Genomic DNA, 15,542 nt, shown 5'->3' on the forward strand with positions numbered 1-15,542 from the left:
TCTTTTCGGAGAGACATAGTAAGAGTGTGAGATTTGTCAGGATTGAAAGACTTGTTCCATTTGTTTGACCAGTCTGTGATTTTGTCCAGGTCTGCAGAGAGTGAGGAGGCTGCAGACTGCCGATCCGAGGGATGAGGAATGGAGCGGCAGAGTGTGGAGTCATCAGCAAAGGGAAAGAGAGGATTTTCAAGAGAGTCAGAGAGATCATTGATGAAGACCAGAAAAAGCACAGGGCCCAGAACACTGCCTTGGGGAACTCCAGCCTGAACAGGAAGGGGAGATGAGAGAAACCCATTCAGGGCCACATGTTGACTACGACTAGAGAGGAAGTCTGCAAGCCAAGCGTGGAGATTTCCATGGATACCATAGGAGGATAGTTTGGTGAGCAGAGCGGGGTGCAGGACCGTATCGAAGGCACGTGATATGTCAAGGGAGACAGCTCTAATTTCCTGTTTGGCATTGAGGACCTCCATCCATTGTTGGGACAGCAGAAGCAGCATGTCCAGAGTAGAGTGACCTGGTCTGAAACCAAATTGATGATCAGAGACCAAGCCATTTGAGAAGAGGAAAGATTTGATATCCGAAGCAATGATGGATTCCATGACTTTGCTGATAATTGGGAGAAGGCCGATTGGTCTGCAGTTGCAAGGATCTGTTTTTGCACCTTTTTGTGTAAAGCAGTGATGTTGGCTGATTTCCAAGGTGATGGCAGATGACCTTGAGCAAAAGAGAGGGTGAAGAGAACAGAGTGAGGGTGTGAAAGAGCGACGGAGCAGGATTTTAGGACCCATGGGCTGATTCCGTCAGGTCCAGTTGCAGAATCAGAGTCGAGGGTTGACAGAAGCTTTTCCACCTTGTCAGGAGGAAAGGACACAGAGTCCAGGAACAGCTGGGTTCGACTGGGTACGGTGGGTACAGAGAAGGATGGGTTTGGGACACAAGATTTAGAGGCAAACAAAGAGTTGAGGCATTCAGCTTTTTCACGTGCGGAGTCAGCTGTGTAGCCATTTGAGGCTAAGCGAAGGGATGGAGGGGGAACAAACACAAGAAACGGATTTGACCAGACGCCACCAGGATTTGGAAGAGGGAGACATGTTTGAGAGTTCAGTCTTGAGAGTGGAGAGATATTGTTTCCCGGCTCTCCTGAGGGTGGACACACTTGTTTCGGGCTTTGTGAAAGGAAATGAGATTTCCTTCCGTTAGATTTGCTTTCCAGGAGGCGAAGCAAGTTGTTTCAGGGCAACTGCCTCACCACAAGATTCCGTGTACCATGGATGGGAGGAAGGGTATGACAACTGAAGGCGAGATGGGATAAATCTGTGCATGGGAGAGAGCAATTTACTTTGGAAGAATTCCCAGGATAAGTTGATGTCAGAGGCGGTAGACATGGGAGACCAGTCCAGATGATTGATGGCTGCTTGAAGACCGTGCCAGTTGGCCTGAGTGAAATGCCAGACTCATCGACACTGACGAGGTTCTCTGAGAATGGTCAGAGAGATGTCCACTTTAACAAACACATGATCAAATGAGCCGATTGGAGCCGAAGAAGAGCAGCAGACATTTGCAGGGAAGTTTCGACAATTTACACTGATTTAGACCTTTTCAGACCTTTTGACCTTTCGACATTTTAAACCTGCGGACCATTTGACTTTATACCTTTACAACTAAACCATTTAGACCAGGGCTTCTTAACCTTTTTCCCTGTCAAGACCCCCAACGGATTGCCCACGATGTACCCATACCCCCTCCGCCAGACTGTTGACTGACCAAGGTGCAGCAAAGGTACGCATAGCTAGGGGGGGGGGGGCCTGGGGGCATGTCCCTCTAGAATTTTTTTGATTTCTAGGTGCTCTGTGGTGCATTCTGAGGGGTGTTTTTACTTTAATTACCTATTTTTTTGGATGAAAATTGGTAACTTATTACCTAGAAAATGGGCCAAGTTCGGGGATCAGCGCCCGATTACCAGTCCCATTAGGTTCCAGTGTGACTTCAAAATATCTCAATAGCTTAGTTTTACATATGGATAATTAGGAACAGAACAGCAAAGAAAATCATTCGGATTTCATCCCTATTTATTTCTTTGCTTGTTTTAATTTATTACGAGTCCCATACCCCCAGATTTTGGTCCCCATACCCCCAGGTTAAGAACCCCAGATTTAGACCTTTCATTTGCAATCAATGACTTTTCATTTAGTGCATCCTTCCGTTTTTGCCACAAAAATACACCACACAAAATAGAGAACACAAAACAAACCACAAAGAACAAGTCCTGGCGAGGGTCTGCAATCTCTGATTGCTCTTTCTCATGATGACTTGTAATTCTTCCGCCACCCTCACACGTGGAATGGTCCTATGCGATACACATTTACATGGACAGAAACCTTCTCCACCCTGCATATCCCTTACCCATTGGACTATGAGTTTTTTTTTACACCCAAAAATCCCCCCCCCCCCCCCCTTTCCAACTCCCCCCCCCCCCCAATCCTGAACACACCACCATCAGTTTTCAACTTCTTCTATTCAGCAGTTCAGGGGTGCACAGAAGTCAAACACTGAAACACAGACACTTCTCAAATTATACATGAGCCTACAAGGTGTCCCGAAAGATGGTGCCACAATTTGATGGGAATTTCACGTGAAACTGTCTTGCCTGGGTTCAAATCCTGATCCAGCTCTAAAATGTCATCCTGGTATTTCACAGGCAGGGTGATTCATCAATGTGTGTGCCATTCCTAGGATGGATGTTAAACGGGCGTCACATCTGCCAGCAATCTTTGGTGGGCATTAAAGATCAATAGCAAAGCACCCAGTATAACCCATGCCAGTCAACCGCTTCGGTGGCACCAACGCTCTGTAACAGAGTAGGGTACATCAGAATCAGAATCTGATGTGAATATGTAACTTGTTTTTTTGGAACACCCTGTTTTTAGTATGATAATGATTATTATTATTATTAGCTCACCTGGAACAAAGTCAGGGGAGCTTATGGGGTGGCGCGTTGTCCATCAGTCCCTCCGCCCGTCAGTCCATAAACACTTGAAACTTCTTCTCCGAAACCGCTGATGGGATTGCGACCAAATTTGGCACAAATTATATTTGTTGTGTTGTGATGAAAGTTTGTTCACGGCATTAAAAAAATTTCGGGGGCTAAGAGGGTTTAGCGGGGTCAAAGTGGATCCAGGTTTGACCCCCCAAAATATATATATTTGCTTTCTTCTCTGAAACTACACACACTATTTCGATGAAACTTGACCACAACCTTCACCATTCTTGCTTCACTTTAGGACCCGAGGGAAAGCATGTTCATGGCATTAAAAAAAAAATCTGCCCCTTTAGAGGTCTACGGGGGGAGGGTTGCCCCCCAAAATAGGTATTTGCTTTCTTCTCAGAAACTACACGCAATTTCGATGAAACTTCACCACAACCTTAATCGCCCATGATATACCAATGTGTGTTCAAGGCCTAAGAAAAATTGGGGTCTTATGAGGTATATGGGGTTGGGGGAGGTGGGGTTGCCCCCCAAAATAGGTATTTTTTTGTTTGTTTGTTTAAAGTCTTATGATTATGTTAGTATGATTCTACATGCTGCCCTGTCTTCTAGCAACCATTGATATTGGTTTAAAATACCTTTAGTCAGTGCAATATACCGTTTATTCTACCAGGTGAGCACCAGGGGTATTGCCCCCATGTTTATTATTATCAATTATGTCATATCAGAAGGAATAAAGACAGTCATTGATGAATCATTAATGTGCTCATAGCTGAGCGTTAGCTCTGGACAGGTAGCTACTCCATCATAGGCTGCTGCTGAAGCGGCCCTTAACCAAGATAAGGATTTAAAATTTTACTTTTCATTGGGGGGGGGGGGGGGGGGGGGGTTTGTCATGAAGCCCGCAAGGCTAAACCCCTGCTCTAGCAGGGTAAATTGCCTTAAAATGCCTGGTGTTGTTGTTGTTGTTGTTGTTGTTGTTGTTTGTTGCACTCGTCCGTGCGGCTGTCTCATAATGTTCTTCTTGAGTCTGCGTTGCATTCAGAAGTCAATCTTGGATTCATGAACCTTGGTGTTCCCTCGGGCTGCCTATGAGTAACACTTACGTCAATACCCAGAAACCTTGGCATACTCAAGTTATGTCATTCACGATGTCGGTTACTAACGATATACAAACTTTGGGAAAACACTCTTTTCCCTCTTTGATTACTTCCAGAAACTATGTCCAGAATTAAAATGTTTTCCCCAAACTCCTGGGTCGTGCTTGCTTTTCCAGGCTCATTCTGGTGCAGCACATGTGGTCACGTGCAAGGTTGATTGCTTGTTTCAGAACAGTTTGTAACTTTTCAACATACTATGGTAACATCTGTTATTGTCCCGCTTGTTTTTTTTTCTTCAAAGATTGTTTCCAGAAGTGTTCTCAAATCTCACCCGTACATTCAGGAGAGCTGGCGTACAGACTGTACTGGTGGAGTGTGCCTTTGGTCACTGATATCTCGTATACCAGCATATCCTATAACAGTTGCTTCGCTCCACCTGATATCCTGTATACCAGCATATCCTATAACAGTTGCTTCGCTCCCACTGATATCTTGTATACCAGCATATCCTATAACAATGGCTTCACTCCCACTGATATCTCGTATACCAGCATATCCTATAACAGTTGCTTCGCTCCCACTGATATCTTGTATACCAGCATATCCTATAACAATGGCTTCACTCCCACTGATATCTCGTATACCAGCATATCCTATAACAGTGGCTTCGCTCCCACTGATATCCTGTATACCAGCATATCCTATAACAATGGCTTCGCTCCCACTGATATGTTGTATACCAGCATATCCTATAACAGTGGCTTCGCTCCCACTGATATCCTGTATACCAGCATATCCTATAACAGTGGCTTCGCTCCCACTGATATCCTGTATACCAGCATATCCTATAACAATGGCTTCGCTCCCACTGATATGTTGTATACCAGCATATCCTATAACAGTGGCTTCACTCCCACTGATATCTTGTATACCAGCATATCCTATTACAGTGCCTTCGCTCCCACTGATATCTTGTATACCAGCATATCCTAGAACAGTGGCTTCACTCCCACTGATATCTTGTATACCAGCATATCCTATTACAGTGCCTTCGCTCCCACTGATATCTTGTATACCAGCATATCCTAGAACAGTGGCTTTGCTCCACCTGATATCCTGTATACCAGCATATCCTATAACAGTGGCTTCGCTCCCACTGATATCTTGTATACCAGCATATCCTAAAACAGTGGCTTCGCTCCACCTGATATCCTGTATACCAGCATATCCTACAACAGTGGCTTTGCTCCCACTGATATCTTGTATACCAACAACAACAACAACAACAACATGCATTTTAAGGCCATTTTCCCTGCTAGAGCGGAGGTAGCCTTGCGGTCCCCATGACAATCTTCTCCATTTTGCCCTATTTTCTGCATCTCTCCTTGTTAACCCCCTTGCCCGCATTTCTTCTTCCACCATCTTTAGCCAAGTCTTTATCGGTCTTCCCCGTCCTCTACTTCCTTCTACATTCATTTCCATCACTCTTCTCAACCAGTCACTTTCATCCTTCCTCAACACATGACCAAACCATCTCAACCTGTTCCTCTTCACAGCATCAATCACAGGCTCTATTCCCATCATCTTTCGCAATTCATCATTTGTCTTCCTCTCTCTCAACGATACTCCGCACATCCACCGAACCATTCGCATTTCCACCCTTTCCAGCCTTTGTTGCTGCTCTACATTCATGACCCATGTCTCGCTCCCATAAATCATAACACTTCTAACACATGCAGCATACACCTTTCCCTTCAGCTTCAACGACACTCCCCTCCTCATCGGCACGCCACTCAGTTCCCAAAACTTCTTCCATGCGCATCTCGCTCTAGCAACCGTTGCCGAGTCTGATCCACCTTTTCCATTCAGCATGTCTCCGAGGTAGCAAAATGTTTTCACACTTTCCAGCTTCACGCCGTCTCCAAGATCCAACTCAACATTTCCTCCATCTGCAGCTCCCTCTGTGCACACCTTACATTTGAATGTAGCTGCCACACTGGTTAATGATCCTCTCAGACCACTACATTTTTGATGAACCCACTCAGCGCACATTGTACATTGAATGGAGTTCACTCCGACACCCTTCCTGCACACAGCACATGGCCACTTCCCAGTTCTTTCCACCTCACCACATGCTTTACCACTTGCCATCACCTTCGTCTTTCCTATATTCACCTTCAGAACTTTTGTCTCTATACATTCCTTCCACTTGTCCATCTTTTCCTTCAGTCCATCCATACTTTCCGCAATCAACACCAGATCATCTGCATACAACAACTCCCACGGTAAACCCTCCTTTACGTTCTGAGCCAGCACCTCCATCACAGCGACAAATAGTAGTGGACTTAGTACCGACCCCTGATGCACTCCCACCTTCACCTCAAAGTCACCACTGTTCCCGTCCTTCGTCCTTACAGCTGTGCGCGCTCTTTTGTACATTGCCATCACTACTCTGATCAACCATTCCTCCACTTCTAACTTCCTCAATGTCCATGTCAATACTTCACGTGGAACCCTATCGAATGCTTTCTCCAGATCAACAAACCCAAGAAACAACTTCTTCCTCTTCTCCATGTACTTCTCCTGCAACTGCCTCACAATAAAGAGCGCGTCTGTCGTTCCTCTTCCTGGCATAAATCCAAACTTCATTTCGTCGATCTTCACCTTCTTCCTTATCCTCCTCTCCAACACCCTTTCCAATACCTTCATTCCATGCTCCAATAACTTTATCGCTCAGTACGAGCCACACTCCAGAGGGTCACCTTTCCCCTTGTATAGAGGGACGAGGGTACTCAGTTCCCAATCCACTGGAATGCGGCCTTCTTTCACCACCAGATTACAGATCTCTGTCATTCTCTTCACACCCCAACTTCTTGCTGCCTTCAACATATCTCCCACAACTCCCGTCGGCCCTCCCACTTTTCTACACTTCATTGCTTTTATCGCTTCCTCAACTTCCTTCTCAGTTATCTTCCTGCCGGTCCTAAAACTGGGTTACTCTCTATGTTGCCATCCCATTCATTCTCTGTGTTCAACAGCATTTCCATATATCTTTTCCATCTTCCTTTAATTCCATCTGGGTCCACAACGATTTGTCCCACTTCATCCTTCAAGCAACTCACCCCCATCACATCACACCTCTCTTTCGCTATCTGCTTTGCAATCCTGAATACCGCTCTCTGACCCTCTTCCGAATCCAAGCGTTCTCCAAACATTTTCCAACATGCCTCATGCGCCTTTGCTACCTCTTTCTTTGCAGCCTTCTTGGCTGCCTATTAACTTTCATGCTCTGCTGTTTCTGCTCCCGTACCCTTCGCCTTCTGCCACTCCTTGAACTTCTTCCTCTTCTCGTCAATCCTCTTTCCAACTTCATCATCCCACCACCATGTTTCCGAGTGCCTCGGTGGTCCTTTTGTCCATCCACATACCTCACCAACGGCTCCCAACAGACTATCTTTCATTGACATCCAACCACGTTCAAGCTCAACCACATCATCCTCTACCCTACTCAGCCTCTCTTTTAATGCCTCCCTTACTGTCACCTCTTCAACCTCCACACCTTCATTCTCGGATGGTACTTCACCCGCCGAGCTCTCCTCGCACCTTTCACCCTTATGTCGCAGAGAACCAAGTGGTGCTGTGAAACAGCCTCCTCCCCCGGGATCACCTTTGTGTCCCGGAGTTGCCCCCTATCTCGCCTACGCACCATCAGGTAGTCAACGGTTGTCGTCGACCGACCTGACGTGTATGTAACAAGCTTATTATCCGCTTTCTGGAACTGAGTATTACAAATCAACAAATCAGCTCCATCAGCAAACTCCAAAATCCTTTCACCTTCTCCATTTCTCACACCATATCCGTAACCCCCATGAACTCCCTCAAAACCGTCCATACTCCTTCCCACATGTCCATTTAGGTCTCCTCCTACCACAACAACTTCCTCATCTTTCACGTTTTCCATCAGCTTCTTTATCGCACACCAGAACTTGTCCTTCTATTCATCGCTCCGACCAACCTGCGGAGCATATCCCGAGATGACGTTCACCAAGTGCTTTCCAATCATCATTTTCACCATCATCAACCTATCACTCACTCTAGTCACACTCACCACACTGTCTACAAACTCCTCAGAAAACAGGACACCAACACCATTCACGCCCTCCGGGCACCCTTGCCACACAAACTTGTATTTCTGTCCCTGCCTACCCTTCACCATTCTCACACCACTTCCCTTCCATCTCGTCTCTTGCACACAACATATGTCCACTCTTCTTCTGACCAATACTTCCACCACTTCTCCTGATCTCCCTATCATTGTCCCTACATTCCATGTCCCAAACCTCAGAAACCGATCTCCACTTCGGGCTGTACCCTGCCCATATGTAGTTGTTATTGTCATGGTTCTCTTTTTGAGGCAACGTTTTTATGGCCGGATGCCCTTCCTGACGCCAACCCTCTTAGTCGCCTCTTACAACACGCAGGCATACGGTGTACCTATGCTAACCAGGGTGCACACTGGGATAAAGCTTTGAATAAAACCAAACGGGTATAATCCCGAACAAATAAACGTTGAATGAAATCAATAATAACTATATACAATGAAGTAAAAAATAATCCGATAAAAACTAAGGCGTCAAGTCACAAGCACAGACGGGGCGAGGGACACAAAATGGCGATTTATATTATCTTGTATACCAGCATATCCTATAACAGTGGCTTCGCTCCCACTGATATCCCAATCCGTCTGGTTTTCAGCTACACACATAAACATGGGTGTCGGTGATATCTTGTTAAAATGCTCCAGCTACACCATGCCGGCATGCCATCCAATTGAGGATGGTAATGTGGTTCGAGTTCCATATGATGATGTTGTACATTGTTTGGCAAATAGAACACTTTGAGTGAGATTTCTGGTCTAAATGTAGTTCGAGAGGAATTCCAAAATGCATGAAAAGCCCTTCAACTAAGACTTGTGCAACCTGAGTTGTGTTCTGATTTAGCAGACGGCAGGTGTATCGCCATTTGCTCAAGTAATCCTTGGATACAAAGATGTATTTGTTTCCTCGTGGGGTCTCTGATCGGAGAGTGGACCATTGGACCAATCTCCCTGGACACCTCCTTTTATTTGTTGTATGACTGTATAAGAGCGCTCTCTTTCCTGGATGTACCTTTCGTCGCAAAAATAGATTTCCTCAATTTGTTTGATTTTCTCCATCTTTCTTTTCACCTAAATGACCCAATTCAGGGTTTCTTTTCCATTCTGGTCTTCGATACGCTGAATAACAGGATTTTTCCACTCCAGGCTCTCCGGCTGTGCTCGATTATGCTTTACCTGTACATCAAAGGGGAGACATTTCATTCCTACTGGGTCGCTGCTGAATCTTTCCACTTTGTAATAAGCTCATGTGGATCTTCCTGTTGAGCTCGCGTAAAGTCTTCGCAAGCACATTTTGGCTTTCAGACTACTGGAGTGGCCTTGTTGGCCTCCACCAAGTGTATATTTCTGACAAACACAGGTATGCTCTGAGTTCCTGTTCTCATTTTCTTTCTTCACGGTGCTGCCATTGTCGCTCATCATAAGGTCTTCCGGATCTAGGCCTTCAACATTGGTTGTGCTTCTCACGTGAGGTCAAAATCTAATAATGCCTGCAATTTTGCAGCCATGGCTATCTGACCTTCAGGTGTTATTGATGTCAATAACACGTCCTTATACACGGGTTAATTGTCCCCCGTCGCACCGCGGAGCGAAAGGGGGACTATGGTTTTCCCCTCCATCCGTGTGTGCGTCCATGCATGCGTGTGCGTGCATGCGGACATGCGTGCGGGCGTGCGTACGTACGTACGTGCATGCGTGCGTAAGCGAAGGATCGAATTCTAATTTGGTGTGTGGGTGCAACCCACGTCAAAATCCAAGATGGCCGCCGCCATGTATGTCTGACGCCATGTATGTCTGACGCCATGTATGTCTGACACCATGTATGTCTGAACCTTGTGAGCGAAATATCTTGAAAAATAAACGAACTACTACCTTCTAATCTGGTGTGTGGGTGTATCTACGCATAAGGGAGAACGCTATTGAAAATTGGGTCGCCACGTCAAAATCCAAGATGGCCGACGCCATGTATGTCTGACGCCATGTATGTCTGAACCTTGTGAGCGGAATATCTTGAAAAATAAACGAACTACTAACTTCTAATCTGGTGTGTGGGTGTATCTATGCATAAGGGAGAACGCTATTGAAAATTGGGTCGCCACGTCAAAATCCAAGATGTCTGACGCCATGTATGTCTGACGCCATGTACGTCTGAACCTTGTGAGCGGAATATCTTGAAAAATAAGCGAAGTACCAACTTCTAATCAGGTGTGTGGGTGTATCTACGCATAAGGAAGAACCCTATTGAAAATTGGGTCGCCAGTTCAAAATCCAAGATGGCCGCCACCATATATTCGCCTTGTGAGCGAAATATCTTGAAAAATCAACGAACTACTAACTTCTAATCTGGTGCGTGGGTGTATCTACGCATAAGGGAGAACGCTATTGAAAATTGGGTCGCCACGTCAAAATCCAAGATGGCCGCCTTGCGTCTTCCACTTTGTTCCCCCAGAATTATGGACAGGTTACCCCTGAATCCCCCCACCCCCACCCACAGCACGAGTTAATTTACCCATAACTTCACTTTTATATCTATTATTGTAACCGAAACAGCTTGATAACTAGAACGGCACTCAGTAGAGAGCATACCTCCACCTGGTTTGCCATATCACTCAATGGTGAAGAATCACTTAAAAAAAAATTATACTAGCCGGATCGGGATCTTCACCAAAATTGAATCGATTCTTCCTTGTCACAAACACAACATGTCCACCAAGTTTCGTCCAAATGCGTCCATAACCTTTTGAGACATCCTATATGCATCGTTTTTGGCCCGATCTCCAAATGGTGAAGAATCACTTTGGATATTAAATAATTGTCATATCCGAATCCATATTCAGATCTTCACCAAATGCGAATCGATTAGTCCTCGTCACAAACCCAACCGGTCCACCAAGTTTCGTCCAAATCCATCCACAACTTTTTGAGATATCCTGCTATGTATAGTTTTTGGCTCCATCTCCCAATGGTGAAGAATCACTTTTAAAATTCTAGTAGCCGGATCCGGATCTTCACCAAAATCGAATCATTTCGTCCTTGTCACATACGCTACATCTCTGCCAAATTTCGTCCGAATCCGTCCACAACATTTTGAGATATTTTGTTCACAAACGGACAAGCAAACAGACAGACAAGGTTGAAAACATAAACTCCATTCACCTTTGGTGGCGAAGGTAATCAGATAATTTGCTGATTGAACATTTGTTTAGTTTGTGATTCTCCCTCCCAACTTTCGTACGCAGCACAAGACTGCGGGGTGGCGTCATTGCTGAGAACGTGGCTGTGCCACTGATGCAATGCCCACTGATGCAATGCCCACTGATGCAATGCCACTGATGCAATGCTCACTGATGCAATGCCACTGATGCAATGCCCACTGATGCAATGCTCACTGATGCAATGCCCACTGATGCAATGCCCACTGATGCAATGCCCACTGATGCAATGCCCACTGATGCAATGCCCACTGATGCAATGCCCTCTGATGGTTAGGACAGGAATTTGGAATTTGTTTAGGGTGCCGGAGATTGCTCGCCTTTTCTTTGTGAAGAACACCGTGGGATCTCGAACGCCACCAACCAATATAATTGTTGATGTCGATGAATCACACACCTTGATGAATCACCTTTCCTGAGAAACACAAAGATGACGGTTTACAGCTGGGTCGGGATTCAAAACCAGGCTAAACAGCTCCAAGGAAAGTGTGCATAACTCTAGGTCTCGGCCAACTGGGAACATATTTATTTACATAGAGATAATTGGGGTGTTACCCCCACCCTGAATCCCTGGGATCGTTTTTTTTTAACCACCTACAAAGTTTCCCGTGCACGGTAAGTCCAGCCATCGGTTTTAAACTCATTCCATCCAGCGGTTCAGCAGTCCAAACACGCACACGTGCACAAGCAAAACAAAAGGTACAGACACACTTATCAAATTATAGATAGTACTAGCGAGGAACCTGTCCTTATGGACGGGTTAAATGGCATGGGATGACAGATGGGGGTGACTTGTAATACTCATCCGCACTGGGAGTGGCACATAGAGAAAATTGGGGTTTCCCCCAACCCTGAGCTCCCTACCCCAGATATGCTATCCCAAGATAAATCATACTTGGCGTTCCTTTAGGCAATCGGCCAAATTTGGTTGATTTGGTTAAGTAGTTTTTTTCCCCTTTTTGAAGCATAAATATATCTATCTATAATTCCACTAATCTCTGTGTGTTTGTTTGTTTGTACGTTTGTTTGTTTGTACGTTTGTTTGTTTGTACGTTTGTTTGTCTGTGACCGCTGTTTCTCGACAACCACGGGTCCGATATACTTTAAACTTGCCAGGTATATTGCTGGGGACCCGAGGATGTGCCTTTTCAAGGTTTCATATGAATCGGACAATTACTTACCGAGCTATGTCCAAAAAACGATTCAACCAATCAGAGAGCAGCGAGCTATCGCGTGTGCCGAACGTGGCGAACACACTCTGCCTCGGATGGCACATTTGAGAGCGTATTCATTTATTTCCCGTCGGCAAACTATGTTGGCGCTATGTTGGCGTTAAACGATGTTTTAAAACTAATTAAAACCCCAGGGGGATTGTCACTGTACTCGCAAGCCGTTCGCCGTTCGCTTTGGCGTTGCGAATGGACCAAAACATTTCATGAACCAAACCATTTCATGTAAAGCGTTCGCCGTTCGCTTTGGCGTTGCGAATGAACCAAAACATTTCATGGACCAAACCATTTCATGTAAATAGAGGGGGGGATATAATTTTAGATATAGATATAGTACGGGCATGCCCTAGTATATATAAACAAACACGAATTGAGCTTTATATATTGTAATACATGTACAGTATATTACAATATTAATGTAATATTAATGTATTACATACGATTGATTAACTACCGTATGGATAAACTAGAACAGCACTCAGTAGAGAGCAAACCTCCGCCAGGCTGAACAGTTTACGTTTTGTATCCACCGATTGGCCGGATCTGGCTTCGGACCTGAACCAAAATGGAATTGCCTTGTTCCTGTCACGGAACCAAGTCGTCCACCAAGTTTTGTCATAATCCATCCACAACTTTTTGAGATATCGTGCCATATATCGGTTTTAGCCCTATCACTCAAAGGTGAAGAATGTCTGTCTGTCTGTTTTCATCCGTCATGCGATCTCCTCCTAAACGATTGGGTAGAAATTCACCAAACTTGGTAGTTATGATCACCACCTCGCAAAAAGGTGCAAAAGCAGTGTCATTTTTGGCGTCGCTCCCTGGGGCGGAGTCAAAAAGTGGAAAAAAAAACAAAAAATGCAATTACGGGCATGTTTTTTAATGATACTTTGTATATGCGATCAACATTTGGAGGTGCTTTAAATATGTAACAATTATTTGGATTTGACCCGCAGTTCATGCCCCAGGGGTAGAGATCTGGGATCATAGGCGTCAAAACGGGAAAAAAATCAACTCAAAATTTGATATTGGGTCATTCCTGGTGGATGTTTTTGCCATCTTTCAGCTTTGCTTTTGGTGGGAAGCGTGGGAAATTGTGAAGGCGCGTTATCGACTTCATTCTAGTTTGTGGATTTTCCTTTGATTTGTATATCGATAGACTTGTGTTCTTATTTGGCTTATTCGACTGAATGCATTTGTGCTTTTTATGAAGTAAATAAAGACAATGAATGAAATTTAATGATGAATCATCTGTCATAAGAATACAATCCTAGCAAGTCTCGAACCTGAATCACAGTTCGTCAGTCACTGCATAATGTTTTCTGGGATAGACAACATGCAAGATCTGTTGCTGTGACATCGCAGGCAGATCAGTGACCTCTTATTTTTTTTCTTTAACCACTTTTTTAAAACTACTTTTTTAACAACTTCTTTTTTTAACCACTTTTTAAAACTACTTTTTAACCACTTTTTTAACCGCTTCTTTTTTAACTACTTTTTAAACTATTGTTAAACTAGTTATTTTTACCACTTTTTAAACTACTTTTAAACTAATTTTTTACCACTTCTTTTTTAACTACTTCTTTTTAACTTCTTTCTTAACCACTTCTTACTTAAACAATTTTTTTAATACTTATTTTTATCACTTCTTTTTTAACTACTTCTTTTTAGCCACTTTTTTAACCACTTTTTTAAAACTACTTTTTAGCAACTCTTGAACTTCTTTTTGAACCGCTTCTTTTTTTTAACCACTTCTTTTTTACCAACTTTTTTTAACCACTTCTTTTTTTAACTACTTTTTTAACCACTTATTTTTTAACTACTTATTTTTAAACCACTTCTTTTTTAACTACTTCTTTTTTAACCACTTTTTTGCCACTTTATGCTTCAGTCAAGCTTCGTCTGTCCTATATTCTCTTGTCTGTAGAACCAACTCCCTGTGTCTGCTGTCTGTTGCCCCTCCTTCTAGTCTTTCAAGTGTGCTGCCCATCATCACCTCATCATTTCTGCCATACTCACCCCTAATGTTCTCTTCTATCTTGCTGACTCCCACCCCCTCCCCTCTCCTTCTGCCCCTTTTTTTCTGTTCTCTTCCTTGTTGAACATAGTCATATGCAATATCTGTCTACATGTTCCCCTTTTATCCCCAGTCCTACTCATGTGAAAATATCCTTGTCTGTAAACCTGATCCTCCAGGAGCCAAAGTTGCTGTCGATAAAAACATTAAGCTGAATTAGTTGTTGGGATTTTAAAATTTCATTTTAGTGAAGACCTTTGAAAAGGTTTTAACACTAGCTTTAAGCACCATTTGAACAGCTGTTATTGTAACATTTATTGACTTATACAGATGTTGACTCGAATGCTTCATTGTCATGTGGATGGTCAAACCCTCTGTGTAGATCCGAGTCAAGCTGCCTGGATCCCAAATGGCTGAGATGAACCTGGATGTTAAAGACCATTTCCTTGATCTAAGGACACCTGAATAGTATGTTTTTACTCCAGGGAATGGAACGTCTGTTGGTCCACTACTAAAATGTGCCTTGTTGGTACCATTTTGGGTTGAGTAAACCTTATTATTTATCTTCAGCTCGGATAATATTGCCGTGTCGCCGGTGATTAAGATCACGGGCGGCAGATAGCCGAACAGTTTGCTTTAACTCTGAGGCGAATAAGCCGAAAATTGGCGGTACTTTTTTTGGCGCGTGTGGAACGGGACCAAAGTTCTTACCTGCATGGATGAAAGCCACACTGGTTTATTCCTCGAACCCACAAACACAGAAATGAGACAAGGAAAATCAACAATACAACAATTGAAATGCAACAAATAATGGTTTAATGAAAACAAAGGCAATACGA

The 15,542-nt window shown here is 44.1% G+C and overlaps 1 protein-coding gene across 7 annotated transcripts in view; it reads left to right on the forward strand.

Moving 5' to 3' along the window:
* Positions 1-15,542, forward strand: part of DNAAF6 (dynein axonemal assembly factor 6) — a 43,234-nt gene that overhangs the window by 19,961 nt on the left and 7,731 nt on the right. For 5 of the 7 annotated variants that reach the window (XM_068098852.2, XM_068098854.2, XM_068098856.2 and 2 more), the window contains one exon: positions 15,086-15,171. The exons of the other annotated variants lie outside the window; for them this stretch is intronic. In XM_068098852.2, coding sequence (XP_067954953.2) covers positions 15,086-15,171 — 86 coding nt within the window. The remainder of the gene's footprint in view (positions 1-15,085; positions 15,172-15,542) is intronic. 7 annotated transcript variants of the gene reach the window in all.

The sequence above is a fragment of the Myxine glutinosa genome, chromosome 12 (assembly GCF_964187855.1).
Source record: "Myxine glutinosa chromosome 12, kmMyxGlut1.1, whole genome shotgun sequence".
NCBI classification, from domain to species: Eukaryota; Metazoa; Chordata; class Myxini; order Myxiniformes; family Myxinidae; genus Myxine; species Myxine glutinosa.